Genomic DNA, 18,863 nt, shown 5'->3' on the forward strand with positions numbered 1-18,863 from the left:
CTGACACCCGTTCCCCTGGGCTCTGATTCACCACCCCCCAACTCATCCGACCAGCCGAAGCCAACCACCGGTTGCGCCTCAGCTCTGCCGCCAGACCCTGACGACCCGGACCATTGACGACTTTCGAGAGCGATTAGCGGCCAAATAACTATCGCGGCAATCACGCAACGCATTCGCAATGTATAACAATTTCGGACAGCAGCAGCAGCAGCCCGGTGGCCAGCAGTATGGAGGGGGCTTCAACAACTTGGGCCAGCAGCAACAGCAGCCTAGTCCCTTTGCGCCTCAGCCGACTGGGTATGGTCAACCTCAGCAGCAGCAGCAGCAGCAGCAGCAGCAGCAGCAACAGCCAATGCAGCAGCAGTTCACCGGATACCCCATGCAGGCCCAGCCGACCGGTATGCCGCAGCAGTCCCAGCCGCTCCAGCAGCAGTACACGGGCTACCCGTCGCAGGGCTTCAGCTCTCCTGCGCCGCCGCCAGTGCCATCCATACCGAACCAATACCAGTCGCAGTTCCAGCAGCAGCCGCCGCCGCAGCAACCGTCGCAACAGCAGAGCTTCCAGCCCACGCAACGCACGGGCTTCTCCCTATCGCCTCAGCAGTCCTCTGGACCTACGCAAGCACCGCCGGCGCCTGTGAAGCCCCAGGCTACCGGCTTCAGCCAGATGGCTGCCTCTTTCCAGGCGGCTGGTGCGTCTTCCCGCCAGCAGGAGACTCGGCCGTCCAAGACGAACAAGATCCCCAATATTCGACTGTCGTTCATCACCGCCAAAGACCAGGCGCAGTTTGAGACTCTATTCAAGTCGGCCGTGGGTGAGAGCTCTAGCACCATGTCTGGTGAGCGCGCACGCGATCTCCTGCTTCGCTCGAAGCTTGACGGCGACTCGCTCTCCCATATTTGGACGCTGTCAGACACCACAAGAGCTGGAGAGCTGTACTTTCCCGAGTTTGCCCTGTCCATGTATCTCTGCAACTTGAGGCTCTCTGGCAAGACCCTACCCCAAGTACTGCCGGAGAACATCAGAAACGAAGTCTCCAGCATGGTTGATATTATTGGTTTCAGCGTCGCCGAGGAAGCTGCCAACTCTGCTCCCGCGGCGACCAATAAGCCAGATTTCCAGTCTGGCAGCCAGCCCACTGCCCAGCAGTCCCAGCCTCAACCCTCCAACGCTCAGATTCTGCAGTCGCAAATGACAGGCTTCCCGACCCAGCAGACAGGCTTCGGCGGACAGTCGCAAAACATGCAGCCACAAGCGACCGGTTATCCTGGCATGCAGAATGCACAGCCTACCGGTATGCAGAACCCCCAACCGACTGGTTATGCCGGGCCAAGACCGCCAATGCCGCCCATGCCTACGGGCTACAACCAAAGCAGCATGGCCATGCCCTTGAATGCCCAGCCAACCGGCGCGCCAGGTCAATGGGGACTTGTCAATGCTCCTTCTTCTGGACTGCCCAACATTGATGCGTTGCAAGCCCAGATGATGCCCCAGCAAGGCCGTGAAGGCGGTACCTTTACCACCCAGGGTCTGCAAGGAAATGCTGTCATTCCGTGGGCCATTACCAAGGAGGAGAAGACGCGATACGACTCTCTGTTTCGGGCATGGGATGGTTTCGGCAAGGGACACATCCTGGGAAGTCAAGCTATCGAAATCTTTGGCCAGAGTGGTCTTGAGAAGCCTGATTTGGAGCGTGTCTGGACATTGGCAGACCATGGCAACAAGGGCCGCCTGGATCTTGACGAATTTGCTGTCGCCATGCATCTTATTTACAGAAAATTGAACGGCTATCCCATCCCCAGCAACCTGCCTCCGGAGCTCGTCCCACCCTCTACGCGCAACTTTAATCGATCGATTGGCACGCTCAAGAATATGCTCCACGAGGAGTCCAACTTTCGCAAGGACACAGGAGCTGCCCTGTTGCCACAAAAGACCGGCGTAAGCTACATGAAGAACCGCTCGCTGCGCGGAAACAATTCCCCCACCACCGCTGGCCGCAAAGATGCCACAGTATTCCGAAATGATGATGAAAGCTTTGGCTACAAATCCAGTGCTCGCCGCAGAGTTGGTCACAACGCCGCAGAGCGCTCTGAATCGCCCTCGTCTGTTGGTTCCAACGACGAGCTGACACTGGACCAGCTCAGAAAGAAGATCAAGGAGAAAGAGGTGCTCCTTGATGCCATGGACTTCCAGGACGAGAAGAACCTGGAAGAGGATGATGTCCTTGACAGACGCGATCGTCGCGAAGCCGACGAGCTGTACCGTCGTGTTCGACGTATTCAGGGGGACATTGACGCTCACCCCAATGCCTCTTTGGCCGGCGGAGATTCTGATGCTGAAAGACGTGCTCTGAAGCGTCAACTCCAAAATCTCCTCGACAAAGTGCCTGAGCTGGCATCGCAGGTTCGCAAGACCGAAAAGGCCATCATGGATGCTAGACTTGAGCTCTTCCGCCTCAAGGATGCCAAAGCCAACCCTGGCAGCGCTTCTACAATTGTTGGAACCGGTCCGGGGGGTGTTGTCACCGAGTCTGATAGATTAAAGGCACGAGCCAAGGCCATGATGCAGCAGCGTACCGCTGCGTTGACCGGCAAAAAGGTTGACCTTCCTCTTGATGATGATTCTGCTTCCAAGCGTCTGGAAGAAGAAAACATCAAAGTGAAGAATGAGAAAGAAGGCAACGAGAGAATGGTACGCGATGTCGAGGAAAGTGTTGGTGAATTTGCCCGCGGCATTGAAGATTCCCTCAAGGACGGTGCCCGCGACAAGAGCAGCGAGCACGAGAAGCGCCGCTGGGAGGATGCGCTCGGCGTTGAAGACGAAGTTCGCGACTTCATCTTTGATCTCCAGCGCGAGAGTCGTTCTGCCCGTGTTCGCTCCCAGGACAAGCGCACAGCTCGACCTGCAGCGGCTGAGGAGCCACGCCAGGAGCGTGCTGCTCCTGCCCCCGCTCGCGTTGATTCTCCGGCATCTGCTTCACGAACCTCCACGCCGCCCGCTGCTGGTGGTTCCTACGCTGCCTACAAGACGCCCGAGGAGCGCGCCGCCTTTATTCGGCAGCAGGCTGAGCAGCGCATGGCTGAGCGTCTGGCTGCTCTTGGCATCAAGGCTCCTTCCAAGCCCGGCGAGAGCGCGGCCCAGCGCGCTGAGCGCGAAAAGGCGGAGCGAGCTGCCAAGCTGAAGCAGGCCGAGGAGGAGGATGCGCGCAGAGAATCGGAGCGCCGTGCTAGATTGGCAGACGAACAAGGTGTACCTCCCCCCGCTGCCGAGACACCGAAGCCGGCGCCCCCCCCTCCTAGAAAGGCGCCGAAGGCCGATCATGCTGAGGCGGAACAGAAGCTTTCGGAAGAGCATCAACATCAGCAACAGGAAACTAGTGACATGCAGTATGTACAACGATCAAGTACCTTTACGTATAATGCTAACTTGGACTACAGGGATGCGGTGAAGGAAGAAGAAGACGAATTCGCCAAGGAGCAGCAGGCTACCGAGGCACGCCTCAAGGCCCTGGAAGAGCAGGTGAAACAGGGCAAGCTACGCAAGGAAGAAGAGAAGAAGAGAAAGAAAGCTGCTCTGGCCGAGTCCAAGGAGAAGGAGGCCAAGATAGCTGCCCGACGAGCAGAGGTCGAAGCTGCCAAACAACGAGAGCTTGAGCTGCAGCGCCAGCTAGAGGCCATGGAAGATGACTCGTCTTCTGACGAGGATGGTCCTGAGCAAGTCACCCCTCTGGAATCCTCGGAGCGCAGCTTGGACGAGGAACCCAAGTCTGCACCCCCACCCCCTCCCGTGCCGGTTGCCTCACCGCCGCCAACGATAGTGACGTCGCCACCTGCTGAGACAGAGAGCAAAAATCCCTACAAGAAGATGATGTCGCAGCCATCTGAGGCCGCCTCTCCTGCGACCACGTCTCCAGTGGCCGCTCCTGCGGCCCCGGCCCCTCCCGTACCCAAGGTGGCCACACCACAAGCTGACGCTTCTACGAATCCCTTCCACCGCATGACCCAGCAAGGTGGTGGCTCTGTTGCCCCGGCTGCTGCTGCCCCTTCGGCTCCCATCTCGCGCAAGAGAGCCGATTCGGAGGACTGGGGCTCGGATAAGGACGACGACGAGGAAGACTCTGACGATGAGCGCCCGGGCGGTGGCAACGCAGCCCAGCTGGCGTCGATCTTGTTTGGCACCATGGCACCACCCCGGCCGCTTTCTGCGGCCGGCCGCGACTCCAAGCCGGCCAGCCCAGCACCGGCCAGAGACGCACCGATTGCCTCGCCCCCTCCCCCTCCCCCCATGCCCGGTGCTGGCTCGGATGCGCCCTCTGGTCCGCCCCCTCCCCCCCCCATGCCTGCCAGCGGCGATTTGGGAGCACCCGCTGGCGCGCCGCCTCCTCCTCCTCCCATGCCTGGTGTTGCAGCTCCTCCACCGCCTCCCCCTCCTGCTGGCGGTGCACCACCACCTCCTCCTGCGGGTGGCGCACCACCGCCTCCTCCGCCTCCTGGCGGTGCACCTGCTGCTCCAGCAGCGTCTGGTGGCCCGCCGGCTGGTTTCTTGAGCCAGATCCAGGGTGGCATGAAGCTGAAGAAGGCGCAGACCAAGGAGGCTTCCGGAGCAACAGTCGGAAAAGTGATCCAGTAGGCCCAGAGGCAGCGAGTGTAAGAAGAGTAGAGGGTCTAATTTTTCGACCTCTTTTTGTCTCTTAGTTGGTAGTGTACGTACAGACCGAGGAGGTTTCCGGCGAAGTGTTGAAGGAATTAGATAGACGCCCATAACTGGATTTTCTTCTTTAATTGACAATTTCTTCACAAACTATCACGAATCAAGTGAAGAAAACTATGCGGCTTTCGGCGCATAACAAACTTCATGGGTCTGATGCCCTTGACACATTGATATCTAATCAGTCAACGTTCAGAGAGTTTCGCAAACGCAACTTCCGTCTGGTGAAACATACGTCAAGAAGCGATAAGATGCCACAAATTACGACCTCAAAATATAGTGGGCAAAGGGCCGTCGTCGAACATCGTCAGGTCTTGTGGTCTAGTTGGTTATGGCACCTCGTTAACACCGAGAAGGTCCCCGGTTCGAGCCCGGGCAGGACCTGAGTTTTTTGCCTTTGAGAGCAAGTTTGACGTTCTTTTTGCCTATATAGATTCAGTATAGAGGGTGGTATTAATTCATAATTTGTTTGCAGACTCTAGTAGCATTCCCTTTGCTGTCAAGATGTGTGTGTAGGCATTTTCTGTCTGTTGAGGCACACGTCATAAAACGATACGATGCTACAAATTACGAGAGCTCAGAGATGGTAAGAGACAGGCCGATCGACTCGGCCGGCTCAGGAACAAGAGACAAGCAAAGAAGAAGAAGAAGCAGAAGAAAGAAGTCCTAGACATTCCCCTCACTGGTTGAAGCTCTCTTTGTGACAGACTGACACGGGTCCGGTGTAGGGCCGCTGCAAAAAAGGGAGAGGGATTGTGCCGTAAAACCTTGTTTCTACCCAGGGAGAGAAAGAAGGAAAAAAGAGACGGCAGGACGGGTGGCGAGTGTGGGCGGTTCAGAGATGCAGAAATGCAGGGCGGAAGTTGGCTCCGACAAGGGAGGCACTTTTTCTGGACACAGGTGCACACTAACACGGAGATGAACAAAGACCTGTTTGTCTGGTCTTTTGGTCCATTTAGTTCTTTGAATCTTGTTTGCTAATTGGGAAAAAGGAAATGGGGTCTTGGGTAGAAGAGAATCTCAGGCTCAAAGAGACACAAAGGGATAAAGAAAATGGACATGAGCTGGGTAAGGGGCGGTTGGGTAACAAATGTAATTTTGGCAATGTTGGCCAGAGCTTCATGGGTAAGCTTTGGGCAGCAATTGTCACTTTTAAAATTATAAACCCCTGGTCAAGCTGCAATGCACGGTGATATCGAGGCCCCTTGCAACTTGTGAAGTGCGTTTGGTCGCAGGCTTCTTTGACGTTGATGGCCTGCACTCATTGGTCGAACGACGCAGCGGCCTGCAAGGTGATGCGACCACCCGTGTGCAATCATTTTGGGATGACGGCGGCAATTGCCAACGCCACCTGCTTGCGGGTGCGGGTTTTTTCCCCCCTGCCCATGGATTTTTTGTGCAAACCTGTCACAGCGTTTTTTATTTTTAGAGTTGTTACTCAAATCTTAGTGGTAACCTGAGCCAAAGAGCCTCATGGGGAGACACAGGCCTCGGGACCAGGCGGTAGTGCCGCCGAGACCCTTTGGGTAATACCATGTTGTACGAGGAGTCCTTTGGAGATGGACGAGCCAGGTTTAATCGGCAGTGCCGAAATTTGACGTGTAAAGCGGTCGTTTTCACGCATCAGTGGAATACGGGCGAAAGCCAGCAGCTGAAGCAGAGCACACTGATCTGATCGGTGCTTTCAGTTTCGTCACACTGTGATCGCCATCTGGCTTGTAGGCAATGCAAATTACAGCGGAGTTTCACCGGGCGGCTCCATGGATGCGCAGCGGCGTTATACCGGGGGTGCGAAGGACTGGTTTCAAGTTCGCTGTTGGTGCCGGCGGCTACAGCAAACACGGCCGTTCTCCCTTTGTTGAAACGGCCACTTATTTTCGGGAACCAAAGGAAACGCACAGAAGGAAAAAAAAAAAAAAAAAAAAAAAAAAAAAAAAAAAAAAAAAAAAAAAAGCCTGGCTTCCCGGCAAACAAGTCGTATTCCCGTTGGGTATTATGGAGTCTGTTGGCTGACTCGAGCACCAGCCAGCAGTCCCGCCGCGCCGGGCAGGCCGGGGAAAGCTATGGGAGCTTTGTGGAAAAGCTCCGAGATTGGTGCAGTTTATGCAAGCTCTTGGCTTTTTGGAAACTCAAGCTCGAGCTTTGAGAACCAAACCGGTCCAATTGGAATAGAGCTGTATGTAGATAGCTATAGCAGAGCAGCTGTTTACTTACGAAACACGCGTTGCATGAACGGGACACGCGCTTGCTTGAGGGGAGGGGGGGGGGGGGGCATGGCTGTGAGAGCCAAACTCAACGTCTGGTTACTGATCTGAAGAACCTCTGCTGATCCGGACGAAAACCGAGTTACAAAAAAAAAAAAAAAAAAGGTAAAACACTGATTTGTGTAGGTAGTTATTTTTCACTCTTTGGCTACGTGACAGAACTTGCAATGTTCCAGATGTCACCTTTTTTGTCTTCCCACGCGGGTTTCGTGTTGGAGTCACTTTGCTCGCCCTTGAAGAGGAGCCCCGGGTGGTCCATTCCAGCGAGAAAGGCCGCGCCGGGACGGGAGCGAGGAATGCGGGCGTGACAAGGAAGAGAAAATTGTAGCGGAGGAAACATTATCTACAATAAGTAATTGGAAGTATTGCAACAAGCAGAATCACATCGGAAATATAGACTCCAACATGGGTAAGTAGGTCTAGCTAGTCAGGATGATGACGGCATTGATCCTGCACAGCATAGCTTTGGAGGATTGGGAAATGGATAGCCGGGGCTCAGCAGCATAGCATGACTGTGTTGGGGCCGGGGCTAGCTTGGTGCTTGTGGCTTGGACAACGTTTGCAAGGATGTGAGAAGAAGGGCAAAAAGGTTAATAACTGCCGGATAGTCGGCTGAGAGTGGCTTATCAAGGTGTCGTGCCGAACTGCAGCGGCCGTCAGGAGCGTGTTGGCGTGGTGTCGAGGCCGTGATGGTGTGCTGTGACGTTGCCATGATGAGGGGGATCTTCAGCGGTCTGAGGCGCTGTAATGCCCTGTAAAGTCACTGGCCAACCGCTGTACTGAGTAACGGGTGGGGGTTCTGGTGGTGTGCCAACTGCGGGCGGCTCGCTACGGCCTCTGATTGGTCCGAGGACGCGTAAATCAAAACAAACCCGACGCGTCTCCCCAGACGCGTCCCTTTCCAGAACGAAGCTTGGAGATGGATGGCCAACTAGTTCAGAGTTGGCAGCTGAGCCAGCGCTCGGCATCGAATCAAATTCCCGCCACGACGGGGTTCTGCAGAGTTTCATCCAAGCCAAGGCGCATCCTTTTTCCCATCCATCCATCCATCCATCTCGCACGCAATCCACTCGTCTTTCGCAAAAGGTCTCACCAAACCTGTTCTCTAAATGTAGAGAGAGTGTGTGCCCCTCCCCACCTCGGCATGAATACGCAAACCCCTCACAGACCACACGGCCCGAACACAGGCCAAGTCTTGTGATGCAGAAGGTTTTCTTTTTCTTTGACGTCTCATCTTTTTGAGATGACGAGGGAGAGAAAAAAAAGTTGAAACGAAATTACTCCCGGCGCAAGGAGACGTGAGCACTGGGCAAGCTAAAAAAAAAAAGAAAAAAAGACGTCCATTTAGGCAGCACAGCACAGGCGCAAAGAACGGACCATGTAAAACACCTGCATAGCCGAGGAACTGGTTACACGCACGCAGGAACTGCTAAAAGAAAAAAGGATGACACAAAACCCGCAACTCATGTCTAATCGTTTGTACGAGCTTGCCTGTAACTCGGGCGCACTGGTCGTAGCACGGTGTACATGACTACAGATTAGTGCCAGGCCAATTGACCCAAGTGTACATTCATTGGCTGGCTGCGCACCGAATCCGAAACCAGGTTTATCAATTTTTTTATAAAGTGGCTTCATATCGAGATCGTGAATCCATAGCTGAGTCTCCACATGGTGGCATATGACTTTTTCCTTCTCTGCCGTCTCTGGATGGGACGACGGCAGGCTTACTGGCATTAGAGTTGAGAGAGGCTCTTGCATGGGTTCAACCACGCACGAGTTGGCCGCCCCCTCCTCCCAGCCGGCACAAAGTGTATCTCAAGTGACTGGTCACGAATGAACAAACCACCAAAAGACTGCGGGGGGCGTAAAATACGGGGGAGAAACTCGACGAGTGAGCCAGGTAGGCGCGTATAAATTCCTGTGCATTCCGAGAAACCCCGCTTCGGCAGGCCGTGAGACGCGGTCTTGGTGGTGTGGTCACAGGCCAGGCCAGGCCAGGCCACCACGGCAGGCCATTGGGTTGGACTGGCTCAGCCCCCCCGCCCCTGCTAGGCTGGCTGATGGGCGCAAATGGGGGGCCTTTAGTGGGATGGGCCAGCGAGCTTCCAGGTGGCTTTTGCGGCGTGCAGTCGCTGACAGACACACACACCTTGACACAACCGCAAACTCGCCGTGCACAGCTCTGATGGCGCCGGCGCGCCAGCGCAACGGTGCATTAGCAGACAGGTGCCCTGTAATAGCCTGCAGCCCAGGTGCCAGGCTAGGGCCCACTGCCTCTCCCTCCTCCCCACCCGCACCTCGCCAGGGCCAGACAGCAGCCTGGACTCCACTGTGGCCTGGCTTTCTTCCTGCCTTGGCCGCCGCTGTGTGCGCTGGCCGGTTCCAGTGGTTTGTGCCGCAGCGGACACGGTGCGCTGCAACACTGCCGTCTCAGGCCATCAAAGCTCGAGGCGTCCGTAATAGCGCTCGCTAGGTACCTACATCACTGGCCCTGCTGCGAAAGGCCTGCCGCCGCCCAGATCAATCTATTCCATCCTGCCCGCTCCACCACGCACACCCATCATCTATCTACCTCGCACCCCCATCCCTCCCTTCTCTTCCACCTACACCCGGCGACCTCTCCCCTCCTACATCCTTCTCCTCTTCTTCACGACTGCTCGCTCTTTCTCTTCCTCTCCCACCTGGCCAAAGTTTCCGCTTTTTCAAACTCTCGACTTTAATTCTACACGACGATTTTGACAACTCTCGACGACACCAAAAACACGTACCACCTCGCCGCTTGCACGCTTGCTACTAGAACTCAACCACTTTGGCGCTGACGCCAAACGCCCCTGACACGTAAAAACCCACACGCATCACTGCCTACATCCACGGCCTCAAACTACACGTCGGCTCCCTGCCCGGAAAAGAAAAGCGCCCAGAGTTCTTCTGTACGCGCCCCACAACTATACAATACCACCTTGGGTAAGCACGCCTCGTCCTTTTCTATCCTGTTTCTTTTTCACTTTCCTTTCCGTTGTTCGTTACTTGCTGCCTGCTTCGCGTCATCGATGCCCGGTTCGGCTTATCGTGAATGCCACAATCGCGTTTGACCGCTAACGCTTCAACCCGTCACCAACAGCTCCCACACACCGCGTTTGCTTCCCGCGCTTCACGTCCACGATCCCTAGCTTCTCGACCTGGCCGCCATGGCCAAGTCGACGCGTTATTTCGGCCAAAACGAGCCCCTCCAAATCTTCCAGGATGACATGTTCGAAAACTCGCGTCCAATGACGAGCCATGCCCCGATGCCCTCCATCACTCGTCCGCCACGCCGGCCCTTGAGTGCTTCTAGCTCCAACGTCATTCTCGACCCGCCCTCCTCGGGTTTCTCTGGCTACTCGCCCTACAAGACGAAATCTTCATCGCCTCGCTCTCCTCTCAAGTCCTCTCAAGGCCCCAGACTCAACATGGTGTCCATGGCCCCTCCCATGGCCAAGAGCAACACCACCGACAACCTCCAGAAGAAGCCACAGCTCTCCAAGTTCAAGACCGGCCCCCAAAAACCAACCTTTGAACTCAATTTTGGCAAGGAAAATATCCAGCCACAAATCTTCCCGGCTCCCGGCGCCATTAATTTCTCAATGGAGAACTACTACCACCAGAAGCCCAACGCCAATGGCAAGCGCGGCCTCATGGACGCCGCCCCGATTCGAGACGCCCGCGCCAAGAGGCCCAAGTCCGAGGACAATGCCCTGCCGCCTCACGACTCTTTCCCTCCCATCTCGGACGATGGCACGAAACCTCCCCACAGCTACGCTCAGCTCATTGGCATGGCAATCCTTCGGTCCCCCATGCGTCGCCTCACCCTCGCCCAAATTTACAAGTGGATCAGCGACAACTACTCCTTCTACAACCCCAACGATGCCGGCTGGCAAAACAGCATCCGTCACAACCTGAGCTTGCACAAGAACTTTATCAAGATTGAGCGACCCAAGGACGACCCCGGCAAGGGCAACTACTGGGGCATTGAGCCCGGCACCGAGCACCAGTTCCTCAAGGAGAAGCCCCCACGAAAGTCGGCTCCTTCTGCAGAGAACCTACCCGTCATGTCAACGCGTCTGGAACCCTCGATACGCTCCAATCCCTACATGAACCTCTCCGAGCCTACTCTGCCGCCTCAAGGCTCTCGTCGCCAGCCTGCCCTTCCGCCACTGCCTACCTCGCAGGCCAACATGTCGATGCCCGCCGAGATTTCCTCCGACGCCACCATTCCCGTCTCGGACCCGGCTGCTCCCGAGGACGGTGCCGACCGCCACGACAACGATCAGTCTCACGACGCCATGTATTCGCCTCTGCCCGCCACCATGCACTCATCGCCACCTGTGCCTCGACACGGAGAGAGAAGGGGCACGCCGCCTCCCATGGCAGGCCAGCCCGCTTCGTCCATTTCTCGCTCCCACAAGCGCAAGTTTGCCTCGATGGACGACAGTGGCTACATTTCTTCGCTCGAATCTTCTGCCATGCGTCCGAATCAAAAGGCTATGCTCCTGACCTCGGAAGCGGATCGTCCCATCATCAGGCCTGGTCGCGCTGAGGAAGAAATTGTCCGTCTGCGGTCTTCGCCCTTTAGCCCAACCAAATCTCGCTCTCTGTCCTTCTACGGCCCCGTTTCCTCCTCTCCCCTTAGACAGGCCCGCGAGAGCCAAGCTCTAATGCCTTTCACGCCCATCGTCAAGATGAAGCCTCCTGCACGCCCTCCTCCCTCCGTCTCGCCCAACACCAACCTGCGTATCCACCGCGACAAGGTCCGCCACATGCTCAACTCTCCCCTCCGTCGCGTTACTGGCGCCGCAGAGGAGGCGCTGCCCTGGAGCCCGGCTTTCAACCTCGACGAGACTCTTTACGCCTTCGATGAACTCCCTACTAACGTCCCCGATTTTGACATCTTCCAAGACCTTGCTGGTCTGGATGAAAACACTTTTCCCGTCATTGGCTCCGTGGACTCGGGCTCGCCTGTCAAGCGATCTGCCAAGCGCGCCCGTCTCGATCGATCTGTTTCGTCGTCTGGTATTGACCAGCTGACGGGGTCGATCAAGAAGTCCATTACTTCTGCTCCGCTGCTCCGTGTTCCCGAGCACTCGCCTCTGCGCTTCCTTGACACTCCGAGCAAGGCCTTTGAAGGGCTTAGCTCTCCGTCCAAGATGCTGCAGCAGTCCCCCACGCGTGCCTCGCCAAGCAAGTTTTCCGCTGCTATGCTGGAAATGTCTGCCGATGATACGTGGCCGCCGCTGGCCATGGACCCCAGCGATTTTGCCTCGGGCAATGAGAACATTGAGTTTGGCGGCCTTGATATACTTCAGGGCTTCCAAAAGATTGGCTCGGGCTCTCAACAGCCCAAGCCGACTCGCCCTACCAAGACCTTGGGACGCAGCTACTCGACGGCGTTTTGACGTGGGCCTTGAGGAGCCTTGTAATGATGATGATGTTATGATACGCGCTGCAGCACCTGCAGTGATGGCTGGTACAAATTAGAGCAGAGGATCCAGGCGATTCTGGCAACCCACTTATAGGCCTCACGGCCGCCTTTTGCTTTTTTTCTTTATACTTGGTGTTTTTTTTTTCTTTGGCAAATGGCGATGGCACGTTTTGATTTTGAAAAGAATATTTGCTATGGAGAATTTGCTTTCATCAGGACGAATTATCTGAGGGGCGCTTGGTCTATCGGCGTTGCTTTACTCTACTTTTGGTTTTTGGCTGCCTTGACTTTGGTTAACTAATGTCTTTTTTTTTGTTTGCTCTCTTCAGCACTGTATTCTTTTCTGTCTGCGCTTTTTTGGGATGCTCATGTTTTGAGGACTGTACGGATGGCACAGGGAAACAGAAACGGAATAGGGATAGGACTTTGATTAGTTTGATTATTAGCCGGCTCAAGGCCAAGAATGAATCCGACATTATTATTGTTACTTGAATAGCTGTCTTGCAATGTGAAAATGAATCATTGTATATTGAAAGGGTATCTATCTAGTGACATGGTGTCTATATGTGCTCCAAACGCCAAAGTATGCATAAAATCTAATCACAAAGAAGAAGGCTGTTGATCAAGGGAAAGGCTAATAGATGCGCATCCGCGCCGCCCAGCCTGTGCTCTCCTTTTGCTCGATGCTTATCTTGCAGGGAAACGGGTTGCCGCCCTGGGTGGTGATGGGCGGGATGTGGTCCTTGTGGGTGTTGGCAAAGGTGACGATTTTCATGGCGGTGGTGAGGAGGGTCTGCTCCATGGCTCTGCGGACTTTGGCGCGTTCTATGAATGTTGTTAGCTTCTTCTTCTTCTTCTTCTCCTTCTTCTTCTTCTCCTTCTTCTTCTTCTCCTTCTTCTTCTATTTCTGAAGGGATGTTATGCGCGCGCTGTTTTTTCATGTTGCACAAGGACTCACCAGACTCTGTCCTCGGCTCCGCGACCGTCACCTTGACCGTCCAGCACTCCCAGCACACCTCCTCGTCGCCGCGCGACAGCCACGCCTTGCGGCGTCTCTTCTCAAAGAAGCGCACGGAGATTTGCCCCCTCGCGCCGCTGGCCGAGGAGCTCGTGACGGCCGTGGCCGCCCCCCCGGCCGCGCTGTACTGCTGCCGGGCCGTCGCCGTCTGGGAGGAGGTGTTGGAGGAGCGCTCGGCCTCGAGCTGGCGCTCGAGGGCGGCGGCGCGCTGCTCAATCATGGTGGCGAGCTCGTCGTCGTCGACGTAGGGCAGGGTGAGGTCGAGGACGTCGCGCGTCGAGGGGTGGACCGAGGGGAAGAAGCGGTTGAAGAAGATGGTGTGCAGGATGGCGCGGACAATGTCGCGCACGGAGCGGGGGTCGGCGAAGACGTCGAGGATGAACTCGGGCGGGTCGACGGCGGCGGTGGAAGTGGTGGTGTCCATGGCTGGGGTTGGCGGACGATGTTGTGTTGGCGGTTGGAGGAAGGAAACGGGCGAGAGCGGAGGAAGAGGAGGGGAACGGGCAGGGTGAAGCGCGCCGGTTCGGTAGTAGTGGCGGCGATTGAAAGGCGTTGCTGGATCGAAAAACGGTGGGTTGCTTATGCTGGGGGGGGGGGGGGGGGGGGTCGCGGGTATTTGCCGTCTATAAAGGCATGAAGTGGTGTTTGATTTGAGAGGAGGGGATGTGGATCGTAAACGAGGAAGGAGGATTGGGGAGAGGAGGAGGGATGCGCAGAATGGCAATGAGGGAATGAGGTGCAGATGATTAGAGTCAGCTGCTCCCACGGGGCGACGGCGGCGGGAGCGCTCAGGACGTCACTGTGCGGGGGATGGGCAAAAGCTGTGGTGGGGTTCCATCAGCCCACTGCGCGGCCCTGTAAACTCGTAGAGGGTTTTTGGCTTTTAGGGGGCTGCTGATTGGTGGAAAGCTTATCTGGATCGATGATACGACGGGGTTCAAGTGAGTGAGCGGCTGCAGCAAAACAAATCAAGCAAAATTCGAGAGCATTTGTTGCACGGCATGGTCGTCACAATATTTTGCAATTGCTGTGCGGCGGAAATACCTACTGGGTGTGCGTTGTACGTGTTGGGCCGGGCGACGGAACGGGTGGTCGGTCGGCTTGGTGATGGAGGGCAACACAGAGAGGGGTCGCGCAGAGATGGGAGCCAAGGTTTAACTACGGTGAAATGCATCTCGTCGTAGTATCAGATGGAAGAGCAGAGACAAAGGCAATAAACATGTATACAAATATATACTAGAATATTTCGCCATATACTTATTCGTATCCTGGCAGGCGGCAGGCTCATTGTGCGCCTAGGCCACAAGCTCTGAACATCGGCTCAAGACAGGTGGACAGACTACTTGCTAGAGACGACGTATTGGTATAGCATTTCTTGTCATTTTTTTTTTGGCTTAAGCCGAAAATGTAAACACACAGCATGCTGTTTCTCCCCGCATATATTGTTGACATTTATTCCCCTGGTATTAGACATGGACACAACGGAGGTGAAAGGACAAATAAAGTCCGGCCCCGGGGACTGATATGCGGGCACACCACAGACGCTCAACCAACCTCCCAGCAACATGCCCATGCAGCCTTCATATATATACCTCTGCCTGGTCGCTACCAAACGGTAGACGTAGCGTGCCGGTGCGCTGCACCTACGGGCTAGACTGAAGCAAGTGCTGTCTGTGGCGACGGCAAGATGCTTGAATTAGGGGACAACTGGCGGGAATGCGAGGCCCTTTGAAGATGATTTAAGAGACATGCAATGAAAAAAATAAAGGAGACTGGGTGATCTGCAGCAGAAACGGACCGGAGCATATCCAGCGATTGTGTCCTGGCTCTAGATGGCCGTGTGTTGGGATGGATGCTCGCAGGACACACATCTTCTTCACTACTGCCACGCACCGCTATCGAAACACCCATCAACTCGTTCATGGCTCTTGTAAATCTTTCTCTTCTGCTTCTTCTTTTTCTGTGGCTCATGTTGCTTTCCGTCGTATCTGTTCACTTTGCTCACGGACTCTACTTGGATCAGATGCTGCTGGCTGGACGATGGCATTCACTTGCCAGCTTGGCGGCATTCTTCAACACTGAGTTTTCGTATCAAGGCCAAATTGGCGTTACATAACGCAGCAAGCGCCTGGATATTCTCCATCGACATTCACGTCGAAACACGCATCGAGCAGCAACTGTCGAGCACATGTTGTAGTTCATGTCAACGGCCGAATCGAGTTAGCGTGCAAAGCTCCCAGATTCCGGGGCATGTGGCGCAGGGCGTGGCAAGGCACTATAGAAAAGGTACATGTGTCTTGGTGGCAGCTGCGGCAAAACCCATGTACCCCGGCCACAGCTAAGCTCGGCTGTCTTGCCTCCGCTTGGCTGGTTCTGTTCGCTTTCGGGGGACCGAGGCCTCGGCTCGCGCGTCGCCAAAACTGAACCGCCCAGCCCTTCCAGTAGGTAGTTTGGCGTGGTGCAGCGCTGTCTCGTCGCGCCCTAGGCCACCTTTTTGTGCCCAAACTTCAGATGACGATAGCTTGACGGCACCTCTCCATCCTCAACACGTGCGCAATTCAAACATTGCCGCCTCCCTTTCGACCTCGACTCGCGCGTGAATTCCCCCCCTCTTCACTTCCTGCGCAAAGCCACAGCCCGGCGCGCACGCATCCAATTCACCCCCCCGTCATAGGCTTCGACACGGCCCGACTCCTCCATGACGGCGATCGGCACAACTCTGTCCATCTGAGCTCTCCGCACACGCCCTCCCATCGCCGGAGCTCAACCCTCAACACACATACCAGCAACACCATGATTTCCTCTGTACGGGGATGGTTCCGTCGGAACCGCACGCCGGTTGCCATTGGCGTCGGCATCGTCGGCGCCGGCTACGTCGTGAGCCAATATGTCATGTCCAAGATATCCGACGCGCGCGAGCGCATGACGAGCGAGCGCATCTCCAAAGAAAAGTGAGCATCTCCTTGAACAAGAGCCAAAGTACGCCATGACCCGTAAATCAACCTCTGACACCCTGTAGCCTGCGTCGGCGCTTTGAACAAAACCAAGAAGACTGCACCTTTACCGTCCTCGCCCTCCTCCCCACCGCCACCACAAACGTCCTCGCCGAGATGAACACGGAGCAAATCACCTACGAGATCCAGCAGGCCAAGGCCGCCAAGGTCGTCAAGGCCAACCCGGCCGATGCCGCGCCCACGCCGCCCAGCATCGCCGACACCGCCCTGACCGAGGACGACAGCAAGAGCTCCATCGTGAGCGAGAGCGGCGTCCACGCCAGCCAGGCATCTCTTCCCCAGCTCACGTCTGTCCCCGAGGATGCCGCGCAGGATGGTGCCCCGGCCCGACCCCGTCGCTCCAAGCGACAGCTCTGGGACGACTTGATCATCAGCTGTATGTACACCTTGACCAGCGCCATCTGCCCCTCGCTGATCTGCTAACACGTCGCCAGCCGTCACCCGTGCCTTTACGCTCATCTACACTCTTGCCCTGCTTACGATGCTCACACGCGTGCAGCTCAATCTTCTTGGCCGCCGAAGCTATCTCTCCAGCGTCGTCGCGCTGGCCACCGGCACCCAGTCCGCCACCATCAGCCTCGAGAACAACGACGACGACAACACCGACCAAGCCTACGGCAGTGATTTCGACACGAACCGCAAGTATCTCACCTTCAGCTGGTGGCTGCTCAACAAGGGCTGGCTCGACATTATGCAGACGGTTGACAGCGCTGTCCGCTCCGTCTTTGGCACCCTCAACCCTCGCGATCTCATCAGCTTCGACCGCTTCTCCGATCTCGTCATCGAGGTCCGCAGACAGATTGAGGGCTCGACCGCCGAAGAGCGACGCAGCGCCAAGTGGCTCAAATACCTGCTCCCGCCGCAGGACCAGGAGGACGAGGTCATTCGCCAGTCCGGCATCCTCGAGGACAACGCCGCCCAGGAGGGCATCCCGGCGCAGCCGTCGCCCGAGGCCCTGCGCAGGCTCCTCGACGAGACGGCCGACCTGATTGAGTCGCCTGCCTTTTGCCACGTGCTGACGCTGCTCCTCGACGCCGGCTTCGGCACGCTGGTCGAGAAGAAGCTGGCGGCCGAGGCCTTTGAGCTGCCCGTCGACGAGAGCGGCTTCATGGCCAACGTCATCACCGAGTCCAAGCAGACCAAGGTGGTCCTGCTGCCCAAGATCCTGTCCGTGCTGACGCGCCAGGCGCACGTGATTGGCAACGGCGTGCCCAACGAGTACCTCCAGGACATGGAGGCGGTGCGCGGACTCGAGGCCTTTGCGGCCGTCGTCTACTCGAGCAACTGGGAGAGCGAGGTGCAGCCCAAGCCCGCAGCGGCTGCTGCTACAGCGGAGAAGCAACAGACAGTGAAGACAACGACGGCGGCGAGCACGCAAGGCGACCAGAGCATTGTCATGGTGGAGAACCAGGGCAGCTTTGAGAGTGCGTGGGAAAAGGCCCAGGAGGCAAAGTAATAGACAAAAAAAAGAAACCGAATACACTACATTTCACGATAGCGGCATTGTTAGAGGGCATGTTGGCGCAACATATGTATAGTAACAGGAATCACTTTCTTTGATTTTTTTAGTGTTCTTGTATAACACACGAACAGAGGGATGAGACCATGGAAGGTAAAGCTTTTATTAGATGCGTCAATGTATAATCTACTACATTCAATTACCAAAAAAAGAAAAACTACATTATAACGACAGCTATTACTTACTAGCTAGGTGAAATTAACACTCACTCATAAGACTCAGAGCCTAGTGGGACCGAGTTCCGTGCCGTTATTAAGAACAACCGGATTGCTTGAGTATGTGACTATTACGTACGAGTGGATCCTGGCGCTAGAGAATAGCTATTTAAAGGCGAGAAGCTAGCTAGAAGAGCTAGGGAGGAATCTCTTCCTCCCTAGTAATTAATAAAGTTACTATTATACCCTAATATAAGGGTGTTAAGCTTTAGCTTATTATTATAACTAAAATAGGAGGGAGGAGGCTCTATTTAGTTAGACTTTAAGTTAACTTTATATTAATTCTATATAACTAAATTTTAAACTATAATTGAAAACTTTTTTCTTTTTTTTCTTTTTAAATAAGCTAATAATTGTTATAATATCTATTTATAACTATTTTAAAACTAGTTTATAATAAACAACTTTTTAAAAATTATTATTATTATTGTTATTAATATAATTAATACGTGGACCACGTCGGAGGCAGTGTAGCCAGCATAAAGCGCATTCACTTCCCTTTCACTTTCGCGGACCGCACGACCTCCCAACCACCCTCCCCCTGGCCACTAAACGCGCCGCCGCACCCGCCACCTCCCCGAGGCGCCCCAACCCGGACTAGCAAACACGACCACAGGCAGCAGCCGCCATATGACAGCGCATCCAGTGCACGTAAAAACGGCACTTT

At 55.4% G+C, this 18,863-nt stretch overlaps 5 protein-coding genes across 5 annotated transcripts; 4 read left to right on the top strand and 1 right to left on the bottom strand.

The window, feature by feature from the left end:
• Nucleotides 1-178: 178 nt before the first annotated feature.
• LMH87_008819 (uncharacterized protein) lies at nucleotides 179-4,630 on the top strand (the record flags this gene model as incomplete). The annotated part of the gene is made up of 2 exons (XM_056202053.1): nucleotides 179-3,387; nucleotides 3,439-4,630. The coding sequence occupies 2 exons, from the start codon at nucleotides 179-181 to the stop codon at nucleotides 4,628-4,630; spliced, it is 4,401 nt and encodes a 1,466-aa protein (XP_056056654.1).
• Nucleotides 4,631-5,265: 635 nt separating this feature from the next.
• LMH87_008820 (uncharacterized protein) lies at nucleotides 5,266-5,719 on the top strand (the record flags this gene model as incomplete). The annotated part of the gene is made up of 3 exons (XM_056202054.1): nucleotides 5,266-5,294; nucleotides 5,437-5,640; nucleotides 5,701-5,719. The coding sequence occupies 3 exons, from the start codon at nucleotides 5,266-5,268 to the stop codon at nucleotides 5,717-5,719; spliced, it is 252 nt and encodes an 83-aa protein (XP_056056655.1).
• A 4,522-nt stretch (nucleotides 5,720-10,241) lies between these two features.
• LMH87_008821 (uncharacterized protein) lies at nucleotides 10,242-12,404 on the top strand (the record flags this gene model as incomplete). The annotated part of the gene is made up of 1 exon (XM_056202055.1): nucleotides 10,242-12,404. The coding sequence occupies one exon, from the start codon at nucleotides 10,242-10,244 to the stop codon at nucleotides 12,402-12,404; it is 2,163 nt and encodes a 720-aa protein (XP_056056656.1).
• Nucleotides 12,405-13,064: 660 nt separating this feature from the next.
• LMH87_008822 (uncharacterized protein) lies at nucleotides 13,065-13,872 on the bottom strand (the record flags this gene model as incomplete). Its single annotated transcript, XM_056202057.1, has 2 exons — nucleotides 13,065-13,255; nucleotides 13,389-13,872. 2 exons carry the CDS (start codon nucleotides 13,870-13,872, stop codon nucleotides 13,065-13,067), a joined length of 675 nt encoding a protein of 224 aa, XP_056056657.1.
• Nucleotides 13,873-16,241: 2,369 nt separating this feature from the next.
• LMH87_008823 (uncharacterized protein) lies at nucleotides 16,242-17,918 on the top strand (the record flags this gene model as incomplete). Its single annotated transcript, XM_056202058.1, has 3 exons — nucleotides 16,242-16,399; nucleotides 16,468-16,838; nucleotides 16,897-17,918. The coding sequence occupies 3 exons, from the start codon at nucleotides 16,242-16,244 to the stop codon at nucleotides 17,916-17,918; spliced, it is 1,551 nt and encodes a 516-aa protein (XP_056056658.1).
• Nucleotides 17,919-18,863: the final 945 nt, after the last annotated feature.

This window comes from Akanthomyces muscarius (genome assembly GCF_028009165.1).
Source record: "Akanthomyces muscarius strain Ve6 chromosome Unknown contig_18, whole genome shotgun sequence".
In the NCBI taxonomy this organism is placed as follows: Eukaryota; Fungi; Ascomycota; class Sordariomycetes; order Hypocreales; family Cordycipitaceae; genus Akanthomyces; species Akanthomyces muscarius.